Raw genomic sequence first — 22,082 nt, 5'->3', positions numbered from 1 at the left:
CATCAGTAACATCACTATCACCACCACCACCATCAGTAACATCACTATCACCACCACCATCAGTAACATCACTATCACCACCACCATCAGTAACATCACTATCACCACCTCCACCATCAGTAACATCACTATCACCACCACCACCACCATCAGTAACATCACTGTCACCACCACCACCACCATCAGTAACATCACTATCACCACCTCCTCCACCACCATCAGTAACATCACTGTCACCACCACCACCACCATCAGTAACATCACTGTCACCACCTCCACCACCATCAGTAACATCACTATCACCACCACCACCACCAGTAACATCACTGTCACCACCTCCACCACCATCAGTAACATCACTATCACCACCACCACCATCAGTAACATCACTATCACCACCTCCTCCACCACCATCAGTAACATCACTGTCACCACCACCACCACCATCAGTAACATCACTGTCACCACCTCCACCACCATCAGTAACATCACTATCACCACCTCCACCACCAGTAACATCACTGTCACCACCTCCACCACCATCAGTAACATCACTATCACCACCACCACCACCATCAGTAACATCACTGTCACCACCACCACCACCATCAGTAACATCACTATCACCACCACCACCACCATCAGTAACATCACTGTCACCACCACCACCACCATCAGTAACATCACTATCACCACCACCACCACCATCAGTAACATCACTGTCACCACCACCACCACCATCAGTAACATCACTATCACCACCTCCTCCACCACCATCAGTAACATCACTGTCACCACCACCACCACCATCAGTAACATCACTGTCACCACCACCACCACCATCAGTAACATCACTATCACCACCTCCTCCACCACCATCAGTAACATCACTGTCACCACCACCACCACCATCAGTAACATCACTATCACCACCACCACCACCATCAGTAACATCACTGTCACCACCACCACCACCATCAGTAACATCACTATCACCACCACCACCACCATCAGTAACATCACTGTCACCACCACCACCACCATCAGTAACATCACTATCACCACCTCCTCCACCACCATCAGTAACATCACTGTCACCACCACCACCACCATCAGTAACATCACTATCACCACCACCACCACCAGTAACATCACTATCACCACCACCACCACCATCAGTAACATCACTATCACCACCTCCACCACCAGTAACATCACTGTCACCACCTCCACCACCATCAGTAACATCACTATCACCACCTCCACCACCATCAGTAACATCACTATCACCACCACCACCACCAGTAACATCACTGTCACCACCACCACCATCAGTAACATCACGATCACCACCTCCACCATCAGTAACATCACTGTCACCACCATCACCATCAGTAACATCACTACCACCACCACCACCACCACCATCAGTAACATCACTATCACCACCACCACCTCCACCATCAGTAACATCACTATCACCACCACCACCACCACCATCAGTAACATCACTACCACCACCACCACCATCACCATCAGTAACATCACTATCACCACCACCACCACCACCACCATCAGTAACATCACTATCACCACCACCACCACCATCAGTAACATCACTATCACCACCACCACCATCAGTAACATCACTATCACCACCACCACCATCAGTAACATCACTATCACCACCACCACCATCAGTAACATCACTATCACCACCACCACCATCAGTAACATCACTACCACCACCACCACCACCATCAGTAACATCACTATCACCACCACCACCACCAGTAACATCACTATCACCACCACCACCATCATCAGTAACATCACTATCACCACCACCACCACCAGTAACATCACTATCACCACCACCACCATCAGTAACATCACTATCACCACCACCACCATCAGTAACATCACTATCACCACCACCACCACCAGTAACATCACTATCACCACCACCACCACCATCAGTAACATCACTATCACCACCACCACCACCATCAGTAACATCACTATCACCACCACCACCACCACCAGTAACATCACTATCACCACCACCACCATCATCAGTAACATCACTATCACCACCACCACCACCAGTAACATCACTATCACCACCACCACCATCAGTAACATCACTATCACCACCACCACCACCAGTAACATCACTATCACCACCACCACCATCATCAGTAACATCACTATCACCACCACCACCATCAGTAACATCACTATCACCACCACCACCATCAGTAACATCACTATCACCACCACCACCATCAGTAACATCACTATCACCACCACCACCATCAGTAACATCACTACCACCACCACCACCACCATCAGTAACATCACTATCACCACCACCACCACCAGTAACATCACTATCACCACCACCACCATCAGTAACATCACTATCACCACCACCACCATCAGTAACATCACTATCACCACCACCACCATCAGTAACATCACTATCACCACCACCACCATCAGTAACATCACTATCACCACCACCACCATCAGTAACATCACTATCACCACCACCACCATCAGTAACATCACTGTCACCACCTCCACCATCAGTAACATCACTATCACCACCACCACCACCACCAGTAACATCACTATCACCACCACCACCACCATCAGTAACATCACTACCACCACCACCACCATCAGTAACATCACTATCACCACCACCACCACCAGTAACATCACTATCACCACCACCACCACCATCAGTAACATCACTATCACCACCACCACCATCAGTAACATCACTATCACCACCACCACCACCACCAGTAACATCACTGTCACCACCACCACCATCAGTAACATCACTATCACCACCACCACCACCACCAGTGACATCACTGTCACCACCACCACCATCAGTAACATCACTATCACCACCTCCACCATCAGTAACATCACTATCACCACCACCACCACCACCAGTGACATCACTGTCACCACCACCACCATCAGTAACATCACTATCACCACCACCACCACCACCAGTGACATCACTATCACCACCACCACCATCAGTAACATCACTATCACCACCACCACCACCACCAGTAACATCACTATCACCACCACCACCATCAGTAACATCACTATCACCACCACCACCACCACCAGTGACATCACTGTCACCACCACCACCATCAGTAACATCACTATCACCACCTCCACCATCAGTAACATCACTATCACCACCACCACCACCACCAGTGACATCACTGTCACCACCACCACCATCAGTAACATCACTACCACCACCACCACCACCACCAGTGACATCACTGTCACCACCACCACCATCAGTAACATCACTATCACCACCACCACCACCACCAGTGACATCACTGTCACCACCACCACCATCAGTAACATCACTACCACCACCACCACCATCAGTAACATCACTATCACCACCACCACCACCACCAGTAACATCACTATCACCACCACCACCATCAGTAACATCACTATCACCACCACCACCATCAGTGACATCACTGTCACCACCACCACCATCAGTGACATCACTGTCACCACCACCACCATCAGTAACATCACTATCACCACCACCACCATCAGTAACATCACTATCACCACCACCACCACCATCAGTAACATCACTATCACCACCACCACCACCATCAGTAACATCACTGTCACCACCACCACCATCAGTAACATCACTATCACCACCACCACCACCATCAGTAACATCACTATCACCACCACCACCATCAGTAACATCACTATCACCACCACCACCACCATCAGTAACATCACTATCACCACCACCACCATCAGTAACATCACTATCACCACCACCACCATCAGTGACATCACTGTCACCACCACCACCATCAGTGACATCACTGTCACCACCACCACCATCAGTAACATCACTATCACCACCACCACCATCAGTAACATCACTATCACCACCACCACCACCAGTAACATCACTATCACCACCACCACCATCAGTAACATCACTATCACCACCACCACCACCATCAGTAACATCACTATCACCACCACCACCATCAGTGACATCACTATCACCACCACCACCACCAGTAACATCACTATCACCACCACCACCACCATCAGTAACATCACTATCACCACCACCACCACCAGTAACATCACCACCACCACCTCCACCATCAGTAACATCACTATCACCACCACCACCACCACCAGTAACATCACTATCACCACCACCACCACCATCAGTAACATCACTATCACCACCACCACCACCATCAGTAACATCACTATCACCACCACCACCACCATCAGTAACATCACTATCACCACCACCACCACCATCAGTAACATCACTATCACCACCACCACCACCATCAGTAACATCACTATCACCACCACCACCACCATCAGTAACATCACTATCACCACCACCACCATCAGTAACATCACTATCACCACCACCACCACCATCAGTAACATCACTGTCACCACCACCACCACCATCAGTAACATCACTGTCACCACCACCACCACCAGTAACATCACGATCACCACCATCAGTAACATCACGATCACCACCACCACCACCATCAGTAACATCACTGTCACCACCACCACCATCAGTAACATCACTGTCACCACCTCCACCACCATCAGTAACATCACGATCACCACCACCACCACCATCAGTAACATCACTGTCACCACCACCACCACCAGTAACATCACGATCACCACCATCAGTAACATCACTATCACCACCACCACCATCAGTAACATCACTGTCACCACCACCACCATCAGTAACATCACGATCACCACCATCAGTAACATCACTATCACCACCACCACCACCAGTAACATCACTATCACCACCACCACCACCACCAGTAACATCACGATCACCACCATCAGTAACATCACTATCACCACCACCACCATCAGTAACATCACTATCACCACCACCACCACCATCAGTAACATCACGATCACCACCACCACCACCACCAGTAACATCACGATCACCACCATCAGTAACATCACTATCACCACCACCACCACCATCAGTAACATCACTATCACCACCACCACCACCACCAGTAACATCACGATCACCACCACCACCACCACCAGTAACATCACGATCACCACCATCAGTAACATCACTATCACCACCACCACCATCAGTAACATCACTGTCACCACCACCACCACCAGTAACATCACGATCACCACCATCAGTAACATCACTATCACCACCACCACCATCAGTAACATCACTATCACCACCACCACCACCATCAGTAACATCACTATCACCACCACCACCACCATCAGTAACATCACTATCACCACCACCACCACCATCAGTAACATCACTATCACCACCACCACCATCAGTAACATCACCACCACCACCACCATCAGTAACATCACTGTCACCACCACCATCAGTAACATCACTACCACCACCACCACCATCAGTAACATCACCACCACCACCACCATCAGTAACATCACTATCACCACCACCACCACCATCAGTAACATCACTATCACCACCACCACCATCAGTAACATCACTATCACCACCACCACCATCAGTAACATCACCACCACCACCATCATCAGTAACATCACTGTCACCACCACCACCATCAGTAACATCACTACCACCACCACCACCATCAGTAACATCACTACCACCACCACCACCACCATCAGTAACATCACTGTCACCACCACCACCACCATCAGTAACATCACTATCACCACCACCACCACCATCAGTAACATCACCACCACCACCACCATCAGTAACATCACTACCACCACCACCACCACCATCAGTAACATCACTACCACCACCACCACCACCATCAGTAACATCACTACCACCACCACGACCATCAGTAACATCACTGTCACCACCACCACCACCATCAGTAACATCACTATCACCACCTCCACCATCAGTAACATCACTACCACCACCACCACCACCACCATCAGTAACATCACTATCACCACCACCATCAGTAACATCACTATCACCACCTCCACCATCAGTAACATCACTATCACCACCACCACCACCATCAGTAACATCACTACCACCACCACCACCACCATCAGTAACATCACTATCACCACCACCACCACCATCAGTAACATCACTATCACCACCACCACCATCAGTAACATCACTATCACCACCACCATCAGTAACATCACTATCACCACCACCACCACCATCAGTAACATCACTATCACCACCACCACCACCATCAGTAACATCACTATCACCACCACCACCATCAGTAACATCACTATCACCACCACCATCAGTAACATCACTGTCACCACCACCACCATCAGTAACATCACTATCACCACCACCATCAGTAACATCACTGTCACCACCACCACCACCATCAGTAACATCACTACCACCACCACCACCACCATCAGTAACATCACTACCACCACCACCACCATCAGTAACATCACTATCACCACCACCACCACCATCAGTAACATCACTATCACCACCACCACCACCATCAGTAACATCACTATCACCACCACCACCACCACCATCAGTAACATCACTACCACCACCACCACCACCATCAGTAACATCACTATCACCACCACCACCACCATCAGTAACATCACTATCACCACCACCACCACCATCAGTAACATCACTATCACCACCACCACCACCATCAGTAACATCACTATCACCACCACCACCACCATCAGTAACATCACTATCACCACCACCACCATCATCAGTAACATCACTACCACCACCACCACCACCATCAGTAACATCACTACCACCACCACCACCACCATCAGTAACATCACTACCACCACCACCATCATCAGTAACATCACTACCACCACCACCACCACCATCAGTAACATCACTACCACCACCACCACCACCATCAGTAACATCACTACCACCACCACCACCACCACCACCATCAGTAACATCACTATCACCACCACCATCAGTAACATCACTATCACCACCTCCACCATCAGTAACATCACTATCACCACCACCACCATCAGTAACATCACTATCACCACCACCACCATCAGTAACATCACTATCACCACCACCACCATCAGTAACATCACTATCACCACCACCACCATCAGTAACATCACTGTCACCACCACCACCACCATCAGTAACATCACTATCACCACCACCACCATCAGTAACATCACTATCACCACCACCATCAGTAACATCACTGTCACCACCACCACCACCATCAGTAACATCACTACCACCACCACCACCACCATCAGTAACATCACTACCACCACCACCACCATCAGTAACATCACTATCACCACCACCACCACCATCAGTAACATCACTGTCACCACCACCACCACCATCAGTAACATCACTACCACCACCACCACCACCATCAGTAACATCACTACCACCACCACCACCACCATCAGTAACATCACTGTCACCACCACCACCACCATCAGTAACATCACTATCACCACCACCACCACCATCAGTAACATCACTACCACCACCACCACCATCAGTAACATCACTACCACCACCACCACCACCATCAGTAACATCACTATCACCACCACCACCACCATCAGTAACATCACTATCACCACCACCACCATCAGTAACATCACTACCACCACCACCACCACCATCAGTAACATCACTATCACCACCACCATCAGTAACATCACTATCACCACCTCCACCATTAGTAACATCACTATCACCACCACCACCATCAGTAACATCACTACCACCACCACCATCAGTAACATCACTATCACCACCACCATCAGTAACATCACTATCACCACCACCACCATCAGTAACATCACTACCACCACCACCACCACCATCAGTAACATCACTATCACCACCACCATCAGTAACATCACTACCACCACCACCACCACCATCAGTAACATCACTATCACCACCACCACCATCAGTAACATCACTGTCACCACCACCACCATCAGTAACATCACTGTCACCACCACCACCATCAGTAACATCACTGTCACCACCACCACCATCAGTAACATCACTATCACCACCACCACCACCACCATCAGTAACATCACTGTCACCACCACCACCATCAGTAACATCACTATCACCACCACCATCATCAGTAACATCACTATCACCACCACCACCACCATCAGTAACATCACTACCACCACCACCACCACCATCAGTAACATCACTACCACCACCACCACCACCATCAGTAACATCACTATCACCACCACCACCACCATCAGTAACATCACTACCACCACCACCACCACCATCAGTAACATCACTATCACCACCACCACCACCATCAGTAACATCACTGTCACCACCACCACCATCAGTAACATCACTATCACCACCTCCACCATCAGTAACATCACTATCACCACCATCAGTAACATCACTGTCACCACCACCACCACCATCAGTAACATCACTGTCACCACCACCACCATCAGTAACATCACCACCACCACCACCACCACCACCACCATCAGTAACATCACCACCACCACCACCATCAGTAACATCACTATCACCACCACCACCATCAGTAACATCACTATCACCACCACCATCAGTAACATCACTATCACCACCACCACCACCATCAGTAACATCACCACCACCACCACCATCAGTAACATCACTATCACCACCACCACCACCATCAGTAACATCACCACCACCACCACCATCAGTAACATCACTACCACCACCACCACCACCACCATCAGTAACATCACTATCACCACCACCACCACCATCAGTAACATCACTATCACCACCACCACCACCATCAGTAACATCACTATCACCACCATCAGTAACATCACTATCACCACCATCAGTAACATCACTGTCACCACCACCACCACCATCAGTAACATCACTATCACCACCACCACCATCAGTAACATCACTGTCACCACCACCATCAGTAACATCACTATCACCACCACCACCATCAGTAACATCACTACCACCACCACCACCACCATCAGTAACATCACTATCACCACCACCATCAGTAACATCACTACCACCACCACCACCACCATCAGTAACATCACTATCACCACCACCACCACCATCAGTAACATCACTGTCACCACCACCACCACCATCAGTAACATCACTACCACCACCACCACCACCATCAGTAACATCACCACCACCACCATCAGTAACATCACTGTCACCACCACCATCAGTAACATCACTATCACCACCACCACCATCAGTAACATCACTGTCACCACCACCACCATCAGTAACATCACTACCACCACCACCACCACCATCAGTAACATCACTGCCACCACCACCACCACCATCAGTAACATCACTGCCACCACCACCACCACCAGTAACATCACTACCACCACCACCACCACCATCAGTAACATCACTACCACCACCACCACCACCATCAGTAACATCACTATCACCACCACCATCATCAGTAACATCACTATCACCACCACCACCATCAGTAACATCACTGCCACCACCACCACCACCATCAGTAACATCACTATCACCACCACCACCATCAGTAACATCACTATCACCACCACCACCATCAGTAACATCACTGTCACCACCACCACCACCATCAGTAACATCACTATCACCACCACCACCATCAGTAACATCACCACCACCACCACCACCACCACCATCAGTAACATCACTATCACCACCACCACCATCAGTAACATCACTACCACCACCATCACCATCAGTAACATCACTATCACCACCACCACCATCAGTAACATCACTATCACCACCACCACCATCAGTAACATCACTACCACCACCATCACCATCAGTAACATCACTATCACCACCACCACCATCAGTAACATCACTATCACCACCACCACCATCAGTAACATCACTACCACCACCATCACCATCAGTAACATCACTATCACCACCACCACCACCACCATCAGTAACATCACTATCACCACCACCACCATCAGTAACATCACTACCACCACCATCACCATCAGTAACATCACTATCACCACCACCACCATCAGTAACATCACTATCACCACCACCACCATCAGTAACATCACTATCACCACCACCACCACCATCAGTAACATCACTATCACCACCTCCACCATCAGTAACATCACTATCACCACCACCACCACCATCAGTAACATCACTATCACCACCTCCACCATCAGTAACATCACTATCACCACCACCACCACCATCAGTAACATCACTATCACCACCTCCACCATCAGTAACATCACTACCACCACCACCACCATCATCAGTAACATCACTATCACCACCTCCACCACCATCAGTAACATCACCACCACCACCACCATCAGTAACATCACCACCACCACCACCACCACCATCAGTAACATCACCACCACCACCACCACCACCACCATCAGTAACATCACCACCACCACCACCATCAGTAACATCACTATCACCACCACCACCACCACCACCATCAGTAACATCACCACCACCACCACCACCATCAGTAACATCACCACCACCTCCACCACCAGTAACATCACTGTCACCACCACCACCACCATCAGTAACATCACTATCACCACCTCCACCACCACCAGTAACATCACTATCACCACCACCACCATCAGTAACATCACTATCACCACCACCACCACCATCAGTAACATCACTATCACCACCTCCACCATCAGTAACATCACTATCACCACCACCACCACCACCAGTAACATCACTATCACCACCTCCACCACCATCAGTAACATCACTATCACCACCACCACCACCATCAGTAACATCACTATCACCACCTCCACCACCATCAGTAACATCACTATCACCACCACCACCACCATCAGTAACATCACTATCACCACCATCACCATCATCAGTAACATCACCACCACCACCTCCACCATCAGTAACATCACTGTCACCACCACCACCATCAGTAACATCACTATCACCACCACCACCATCAGTAACATCACCACCACCACCTCCACCATCAGTAACATCACTGTCACCACCACCACCATCAGTAACATCACTACCGCCACCACCATCAGTAACATCACTGTCACCACCACCACCATCAGTAACATCACCACCACCACCTCCACCATCAGTAACATCACTGTCACCACCACCACCATCAGTAACATCACTACCGCCACCACCATCAGTAACATCACTATCACCACCACCACCACCATCAGTAACATCACTATCACCACCACCACCACCATCAGTAACATCACTATCACCACCACCACCATCAGTAACATCACTACCACCACCACCACCATCAGTAACATCACTACCACCACCACCACCATCAGTAACATCACTATCACCACCACCACCACCATCAGTAACATCACTATCACCACCACCACCACCATCAGTAACATCACTACCACCACCACCACCACCATCAGTAACATCACCACCACCACCACCATCAGTAACATCACCACCACCACCACCACCAGTAACATCACCACCACCACCACCACCATCAGTAACATCACCACCACCACCACCACCATCAGTAACATCACCACCACCACCACCATCAGTAACATCACTACCACCACCACCACCACCATCAGTAACATCACCACCACCACCACCACCAGTAACATCACCACCACCACCACCACCACCACCATCAGTAACATCACCACCACCACCACCACCACCACCATCAGTAACATCACCACCACCACCACCACCACCAGTAACATCACCACCACCACCACCACCACCATCAGTAACATCACTATCACCACCACCACCACCATCAGTAACATCACTACCACCACCACCACCACCATCAGTAACATCACCACCACCACCACCACCACCATCAGTAACATCACTACCACCACCACCACCACCACCATCAGTAACATCACTACCACCACCACCACCATCAGTAACATCACTATCACTACCACCACCACCACCATCAGTAACATCACTACCACCACCACCACCATCAGTAACATCACTACCACCACCACCACCACCACCAGTAACATCACTATCACCACCACCACCATCAGTAACATCACTATCACCACCACCACCATCAGTAACATCACTATCACCACCACCACCACCAGTAACATCACTATCACCACCACCACCATCAGTAACATCACTATCACCACCACCACCATCAGTAACATCACTGTCACCACCACCACCACCACCATCAGTAACATCACTACCACCACCACCACCACCATCAGTAACATCACTATCACCACCACCATCAGTAACATCACTGTCACCACCATCAGTAACATCACTATCACCACCACCACCACCACCATCAGTAACATCACTATCACCACCACCACCATCAGTAACATCACTATCACCACCACCACCACCACCATCAGTAACATCACTACCACCACCACCACCACCACCATCAGTAACATCACTACCACCACCACCACCACCACCATCAGTAACATCACTATCACCACCACCACCATCAGTAACATCACTACCACCACCACCACCATCAGTAACATCACTATCACCACCTCCACCACCACCATCAGTAACATCACTATCACCACCACCACCATCAGTAACATCACTACCACCACCACCACCACCACCACCAGTAACATCACTATCACCACCACCACCATCAGTAACATCACTACCACCACCACCACCATCAGTAACATCACTATCACCACCTCCACCACCACCATCAGTAACATCACTATCACCACCACCACCACCATCAGTAACATCACTGTCACCACCACCACCATCAGTAACATCACTACCACCACCACCACCATCAGTAACATCACTGTCACCACCACCACCACCATCAGTAACATCACTACCACCACCACCACCATCATCAGTAACATCACCACCACCACCACCACCATCAGTAACATCACTATCACCGCCACCACCATCAGTAACATCACTACCACCACCACCACCACCATCAGTAACATCACTACCACCACCACCACCATCAGTAACATCACTACCACCACCACCACCACCATCAGTAACATCACTACCACCACCACCACCACCATCAGTAACATCACTACCACCACCACCACCATCAGTAACATCACTACCACCACCACCACCACCATCAGTAACATCACTACCACCACCACCACCACCATCAGTAACATCACTACCACCACCACCACCATCAGTAACATCACCACCACCATCATCAGTAACATCACTACCACCACCACCACCATCAGTAACATCACTACCACCACCACCACCATCAGTAACATCACTATCACCACCTCCACCACCATCAGTAACATCACTGCCACCACCACCACCACCATCAGTAACATCACTACCACCACCACCACCATCAGTAACATCACTACCACCACCACCACCATCAGTAACATCACTATCACCACCTCCACCACCATCAGTAACATCACTGCCACCACCACCACCACCATCAGTAACATCACTGCCACCACCACCACCACCATCAGTAACATCACTACCACCACCACCACCATCAGTAACATCACTACCACCACCACCACCATCAGTAGCATCACTATCACCACCACCACCACCATCAGTAGCATCACTACCACCACCACCACCACCATCAGTAACATCACTATCACCACCACCACCACCATCAGTAACATCACTACCACCACCACCACCACCATCAGTAACATCACTATCACCACCACCACCATCAGTAACATCACTACCACCACCACCACCACCATCAGTAACATCACTACCACCACCACCACCATCAGTAACATCACTACCACCACCACCACCACCATCAGTAACATCACTATCACCACCATCATCAGTAACATCACCACCACCACCACCACCACCATCAGTAACATCACTACCACCACCACCACCACCATCAGTAACATCACTACCACCACCACCACCACCATCAGTAACATCACTACCACCACCATCAGTAACATCACTATCACCACCATCATCAGTAACATCACCACCACCACCACCACCACCATCAGTAACATCACTGTCACCACCACCACCATCAGTAACATCACTATCACCACCACCACCACCATCAGTAACATCACTACCACCACCACCACCACCATCAGTAACATCACTACCACCACCACCACCATCAGTAACATCACTACCACCACCGCCACCACCATCAGTAACATCACTACCACCACCGCCACCACCATCAGTAACATCACTACCACCACCGCCACCACCATCAGTAACATCACTACCACCACCACCACCATCAGTAACATCACTACCACCACCGCCACCACCATCAGTAACATCACTACCACCACCGCCACCATCAGTAACATCACTACCACCACCGCCACCACCATCAGTAACATCACTACCACCACCACCACCATCAGTAACATCACTACCACCACCACCGCCACCATCAGTAACATCACTATCACCACCACCACCACCATCAGTAACATCACTACCACCACCACCACCATCAGTAACATCACTACCACCACCACCACCATCAGTAACATCACTACCACCACCGCCACCACCATCAGTAACATCACTATCACCACCACCACCATCAGTGACATCACTACCACCACCACCACCATCAGTAACATCACTATCACCACCACCACCATCAGTAACATCACTATCACCACCACCACCATCAGTAACATCACTATCACCACCACCACCACCATCAGTAACATCACTATCACCACCACCACCACCATCAGTAACATCACTATCACCACCACCACCATCAGTAACATCACTGTCACCACCACCACCACCATCAGTAACATCACTATCACCACCACCACCACCATCAGTAACATCACTATCACCACCACCACCATCAGTAACATCACTACCACCACCGCCACCACCATCAGTAACATCACTACCACCACCGCCACCACCATCAGTAACATCACTATCACCACCACCACCACCATCAGTAACATCACTATCACCACCACCACCACCATCAGTAACATCACTATCACCACCACCACCATCAGTAACATCACTATCACCACCACCACCACCATCAGTAACATCACTATCACCACCACCACCACCATCAGTAACATCACTACCACCACCACCACCATCAGTAACATCACTACCACCACCGCCACCACCATCAGTAACATCACTATCACCACCACCACCATCAGTGACATCACTACCACCACCACCACCATCAGTAACATCACTACCACCACCACCACCATCAGTAACATCACTACCACCACCACCACCATCAGTAACATCACTATCACCACCTCCACCACCATCAGTAACATCACTATCACCACCACCACCATCAGTAACATCACTATCACCACCACCACCACCATCAGTAACATCACTATCACCACCACCACCACCATCAGTAACATCACTACCACCACCACCACCATCAGTAACATCACTACCACCACCGCCACCACCATCAGTAACATCACTGTCACCACCACCACCATCAGTAACATCACTACCACCACCACCACCATCAGTAACATCACTACCACCACCACCACCATCAGTAACATCACTACCACCACCACCACCATCAGTAACATCACTGTCACCACCACCACCACCACCATCAGTAACATCACTACCACCACCACCACCATCAGTGACATCACTATCACCACCACCACCATCAGTAACATCACTGTCACCACCACCACCACCACCATCAGTAACATCACTACCACCACCACCACCATCAGTGACATCACTGTCACCACCACCACCATCATCAGTAACATCACTATCACCACCACCACCATCAGTGACATCACTGTCACCACCACCATCATCAGTGACATCACTATCACCACCACCACCATCAGTGACATCACTGTCACCACCACCACCATCAGTAACATCACTGTCACCACCACCATCATCAGTGACATCACTGTCACCACCACCACCATCAGTAACATCACTACCACCACCACCACCATCAGTGACATCACTGTCACCACCACCACCATCAGTAACATCACTACCACCACCACCACCACCATCAGTAACATCACTGTCACCACCACCACCATCAGTAACATCACTACCACCACCACCATCATCAGTAACATCACTACCACCACCACCACCATCAGTAACATCACTGTCACCACCACCACCATCAGTAACATCACTACCACCACCACCATCATCAGTAACATCACTACCACCACCACCACCATCAGTAACATCACTGTCACCACCACCACCATCAGTAACATCACTACCACCACCACCATCAGTAACATCACTATCACCACCACCACCATCAGTAACATCACTGTCACCACCACCACCATCAGTAACATCACTACCACCACCACCATCATCAGTAACATCACTACCACCACCACCACCATCAGTAACATCACTGTCACCACCACCACCATCAGTAACATCACTACCACCACCACCATCAGTAACATCACTACCACCACCACCACCATCAGTAACATCACTACCACCACCACCACCATCAGTAACATCACTATCACCACCACCACCATCAGTAACATCACTATCACCACCACCATCAGTAACATCACTACCACCACCACCACCATCAGTAACATCACTACCACCACCACCACCATCAGTAACATCACTACCACCACCACCACCATCAGTAACATCACTACCACCACCACCACCATCAGTAACATCACTGTCACCACCACCACCATCAGTAACATCACTGTCACCACCACCACCATCAGTAACATCACTACCACCACCACCACCATCAGTAACATCACTACCACCACCACCACCATCAGTAACATCACTATCACCACCACCACCATCAGTAACATCACTGTCACCACCACCACCATCAGTAACATCACTATCACCACCTCCACCATCAGTAACATCACTGTCACCACCACCACCACCACCATCAGTAACATCACTGTCACCACCACCACCATCAGTAACATCACTATCACCACCACCACCATCAGTAACATCACTGTCACCACCACCACCATCAGTAACATCACTGTCACCACCACCACCACCATCAGTAACATCACTGTCACCACCACCACCACCACCACCATCAGTAACATCACTACCACCACCACCACCACCACCATCAGTAACATCACTACCACCACCACCACCACCACCATCAGTAACATCACTGTCACCACCACCACCACCATCAGTAACATCACTACCACCACCATCAGTAACATCACTGTCACCACCACCACCACCACCACCATCAGTAACATCACTACCACCACCACCACCACCACCATCAGTAACATCACTGTCACCACCACCACCATCAGTAACATCACTATCATGACCACCACCACCACCATCAGTAACATCACTATCACCACCACCACCACCACCATCAGTAACATCACTGTCACCACCACCACCACCATCAGTAACATCACTGTCACCACCACCACCATCAGTAACATCACTATCATGACCACCACCACCAACATCAGTAACATCACTATCACCACCACCACCACCACCATCACTGTCACCACCACCACCATCACTGTCACCACCACCACCATCAGTAACACCACTACCACCGCCACCGTGTCGGCGTGTAGGACGTGGCGCGTGACACGGTGGTGCGCATGCTCAGCGAGCTCAGCCTGGGCCGCACGGAGCCCAGCGTCCGCGTCAACGCCGTCGCCAGCGGCCTCGCCGATGACGACCTCCGCGCCTTGCTGGGGGGGCCGGTTCTGCCCCCCACCATCCTCCTGCCAAAGGTGGACTCGGTGGATGACATCCGATGGGTGAGTCGATAGCAATTAGCATTTTTGTTTTATTCACAATCAACGTTTTTGGGTTTAGATCGCGTTATTTATAAATGTGTCGTAACCCTCCACCACCCGACACGGCCAATCAGTAAAACAGTGTCACGTTGACAAGAGACAAATAGTTCACTGCTTTAGCCCACCGGTGTGTTGAAGCGTGAAACCACAACATTTACAATTTCACGCTTCAACACACCGGTGGGCTAAAGCAGTGAACTATTTGTCTCTTGATAATTGGTTCTTTACCCTTCTATCTGGCAACAAAACTGACACCTTTTTACAAGGAGTCATGTTTGCATAGACCGCAATACCTGCAGTCATAATGCAGGTATTGCGGTCTATGCAAACATGACTCCTTGTAAAAAGGTGTCAGTTTTGTTGCCAGATAGAAGGGTAAAGAACCAATTATCATATTTTTACTGGCAAATGAGGTTCCCATAGTATTTGTCTCTTGTCAACGTGACACTTTTTTACTGATTGGCCGTGTCGGGCGGTGGAGGGTTACGACACGTTTATAAATCACGCGATCTAAACCCATTATGAATAATATTGGTCGCGAAAGCCTACGTGTTAAATTAGTTTTTTTTTGTTAAGAAGCGAGGTCAACTGCGAGCTTGGTCATCATCACCACAGCTTCCGGGGTCGATAAAATGAGCAGCGCCATGCGGAGAAAATCGAACACTATTGGAACCTCATTTGCCAGTAAAAATATGATAATTGTTTTTTAAAAATCCTTTATATTAAGTTCACTTGCTTGCTTGCTTGCGCGCTTACGACCGTGCAAATCTTTCGGTCATTTTTTAACCCACTTCCCGTGATCCAATCGAGCTGACATTTTGCACACAGACTCGTTGTGCGTGACAATTTATTGTCGTGAAAATTTTTTTCCAAAATTTTCAACATTTTAGGATTTTTTTTTTAATATTTAATTACCTATTGCTTAATGGTGGCAGGCAATCATCTGACCCATAGGTGGCAGCCATCTCAAGCCAGAGGACGAGAGGACTCTAGCCGCCACGCATATAAAGGATTTATAGTGAAAAACTTTGTTTTTACGGGTTAATTTTTACCCTTCTATTTGCAACAAAAGTGACATCTTTTTTTTTTTACAAGGAGTTATGTTTACATAGACCACAATACCTGCAGTCATAATGCAAACAAAAACACAACTCTGATAATGTGCACTGTCCTTGAAGTTCATTGGTCCGCCTTTTGGCGTCATGTGGTCCAACACCATGTGAGACTAGGCTCTAAGGAAAGCTGTCTCGGGTGTGGACCAATCAACTTCAAGGACAGTGCATACATTATCAGAGTTATGTTTTTGTTTGCATTATGACTGCAGGTATTGCGGTATATGCAAACATGACTCCTTGTAAAAAAAGGTGTCAGTTTTTTTGCCAGATAGAAGGGTAAAAAACCAATTATCAAGATCGAACACCGTTTGTTTGTTTGGATAGACTCGCTGCCGCCATAGGAACGTGGAATTACCACCACGAGTGTCTCCACACGACGGCTGTGATCAGGAGGGGCAAGCACGGGGCGGGTGCCTCCATTCTGGCACGAGCAGCAAGTCGCTTTGACCCGTCGACGAGTTTAAGAGTGCCGTTTGTTACCGGCCGTTCGGCGTTTCCCGGGACCTTGGGCCGTGCTGAAATGACAAAAAAAAATCCTAGATTTGAAGCTTTCGTGACTGCAAGGATTCATACCCTTAGTTCTTTCGGTAAAGTCTCGTAGGTAAAAAACGAAATTTACCGAAAGACAAAAAAAAAGTTGTAATTTTTTTTATTTTTTTTTACTTTACTCTGCCATAGTAACATGGAGTGGCGCCCTTGTCCCCACCTCCCACCCCAGTTTGCCGAGCACTTTGAGAAGGCAGTGGCGGAACGAGAGCTGCCAGCGCCGATAAACCTCATCACGTTCGTGGAGAGCGCCGTGGGACTGCTTGACCTCAGGGTGAGCATCGTCGCCGTACTTCACCGCGCCGGTCGTTCCGCCCCCGGTGGACGGGGGAAGGCCCCAAGCGCCGGGTCCGGGTGTCGCTCGCCACTGATGTTGGCCGTGAGCGGGAGGGTCTCCTGCCGGGTCTAGCGGTGCGGTTGCGCTAACCGCGGCGCCACCGCTCCCCCCCCCCACCCATTCACCAGCCCCCGCTCATCATCAGCAACGTCGATGTGATAGTCATCAATGACGTCATCATCACTTTCATGGTCAATCATCACCACCTCCATCATCACTGTCATCATCATCACTGTCATCATCACTGTCATCATCATCGTCGTCATCATCACTTTCATCGTCAATCATCATCACCACCTCCATCATCGTTATCATCACCACCACCACCACCGTCATCACCGTCATCATCATCACCACCACTATCATCATAACCACCATCATCATCATCGCTTTCATCATTAATAATCGCCATCATCACTGTCGTCATCACATTCATCATCACGTTAATCATCGTTACCACTGTTATCGTCGCTGTCATCACTTTCATCAACATTGATCATCATCATTGTCATCATCACTGTCATCACGATTTTCATCGCTACCACTTATCGTCACTGTCATCATCATCATCGTCGTCGTCACTGTCATTACCAGAGAGATGAAAGGAGATGCAAGGGGACACTTCTCTCTTGTTCGCTGCCCTGTCCCATCATGTTTGTGTCTTTACTCGCATCTCCCCGTGTCTCCCCTTGTCTCCGTGTCTCCTCCCGCGTCTCCCCGCGTCTCGCCGCGTCTCCCCGTGTCTCCCCGTGTCTCCCCGTGTCTCCCCTTGTCTCCGTGTCTCCTCCCGTGTCTCCCCACGTCTCCCGCGTGTCTCCCCGTGTCTCCCCGTGTCTCCCCTTGTCTCCGTGTCTCCCCGCGTCTCCCCGCGTCTCCCCGCGTCTCCCTGCGTCTCCCCGTGTCTCTCGCGTTGTCTCCCCGTGTCCCCTTTTCTTCACTCATGTCTCCGTGTCTCCCCCTATGTCTCCCCGTGTCTCCCCGTGTCTCCCCGTGTCTCCCCGTGTCTCCCCGTGTTTCCCCGTGTCTCCCCGTGTCTCCCCGTGTCTCCCCGTGTCTCCCCGCGTCTCCCAGCGTGTCTCCCCGTGTTTCCCCGCGTGTCTCCCCGTGTCTCCCCGTGTCTCCCCGTGTCTCCCCGTGTCTCCCCGTGTCTCCCCGTGTCTCCCCGTGTCTCCCCGCGTCTCCCCGCGTGTCTCCCCGTGTCTCCCCGTGTCCCCTTTTCTTCACTCATGTCTCCGCGTCTTCCCCGTGTCTCGCCATGTGTCCGCTACAGGAGATCTGCTGTGCGGCGATCTCCGTGGGGGAGCGTGTGGGACTGACTCTCGCCGGCATCGTCTTCGGATCCGACGACTTCTGTGCCAGCATCGGTGCGCGCCGTTCATCGCCCCGTGCCTCTCTCCGCATCAATGTTCACCTCCACCCTTCGCCACATTACTCCACGTGTCTCCCCTCTCTCCCCATATCTCTCCCCATGTCTCTCCACTCCTCCCTGTGTCTCCCCTCTCTCCCACGGCTCTCCTCATGTCTCTCCACTTTACTCCACCTGTCTCCCCCACGTCTCTCCCCATACCTCTTCTCTCCTCCCCATGCATCTCCTCTCCTCCCCATGTCTGCCCTCTCTCCCCATGTCTCTCCTCCTCCCTGTCTCCCCTCTCTCCCCATGTCTCTCCCCTCTCTCCCCATGTCTCTCCCCTCTCTCCCCATGTGTTTCCCCCACGTCTCTCCCCATGTCTCTCCCCTCTCTCCCCATGTCTCTCCCCTCTCTCCCCATGTGTCTCCCCCACGTCTCTCCCCATGTCTCCCCTCTCCCCCACGTCTCTCCCCGTGTCTCTCCTCTCCTCCCCGTGTCTCCCCTCTCTCCTCCACGTCTCTCCCCATGTCTCTCCTCCCCGTGTCTCCCTCTTTTCATCATACCTCCCCTCTCCTCCCCTCTCTCCCCACGTCTCTCCCCACGTCTCTCCCCATGTCTCTCCTCCCCGTGTCTCCCTCTTTTCATCATACCTCCCCTCTCTTCCCCGTGCCTCCCCTCTCCTCCCCAT

At 50.2% G+C, this 22,082-nt stretch overlaps 1 protein-coding gene across 1 annotated transcript in view; it reads left to right on the top strand.

Annotated features, from left to right (window-relative positions):
- The window catches only part of CLYBL (citramalyl-CoA lyase), a 50,407-nt gene that overhangs the window by 21,763 nt on the left and 6,562 nt on the right, over positions 1 to 22,082 (top strand). The window contains exons 3-5 of the mRNA XM_078880209.1: positions 17,821 to 18,009; positions 19,882 to 19,983; positions 21,317 to 21,410. Coding sequence (XP_078736335.1) covers positions 17,821 to 18,009; positions 19,882 to 19,983; positions 21,317 to 21,410 — 385 coding nt within the window. The remainder of the gene's footprint in view (positions 1 to 17,820; positions 18,010 to 19,881; positions 19,984 to 21,316; positions 21,411 to 22,082) is intronic.

This window comes from Lampetra fluviatilis, chromosome 56 (assembly GCF_964198595.1).
Source record: "Lampetra fluviatilis chromosome 56, kcLamFluv1.1, whole genome shotgun sequence".
In the NCBI taxonomy this organism is placed as follows: Eukaryota; Metazoa; Chordata; class Hyperoartia; order Petromyzontiformes; family Petromyzontidae; genus Lampetra; species Lampetra fluviatilis.
This window is presented reverse-complemented; position numbering and strand designations above follow the sequence as displayed.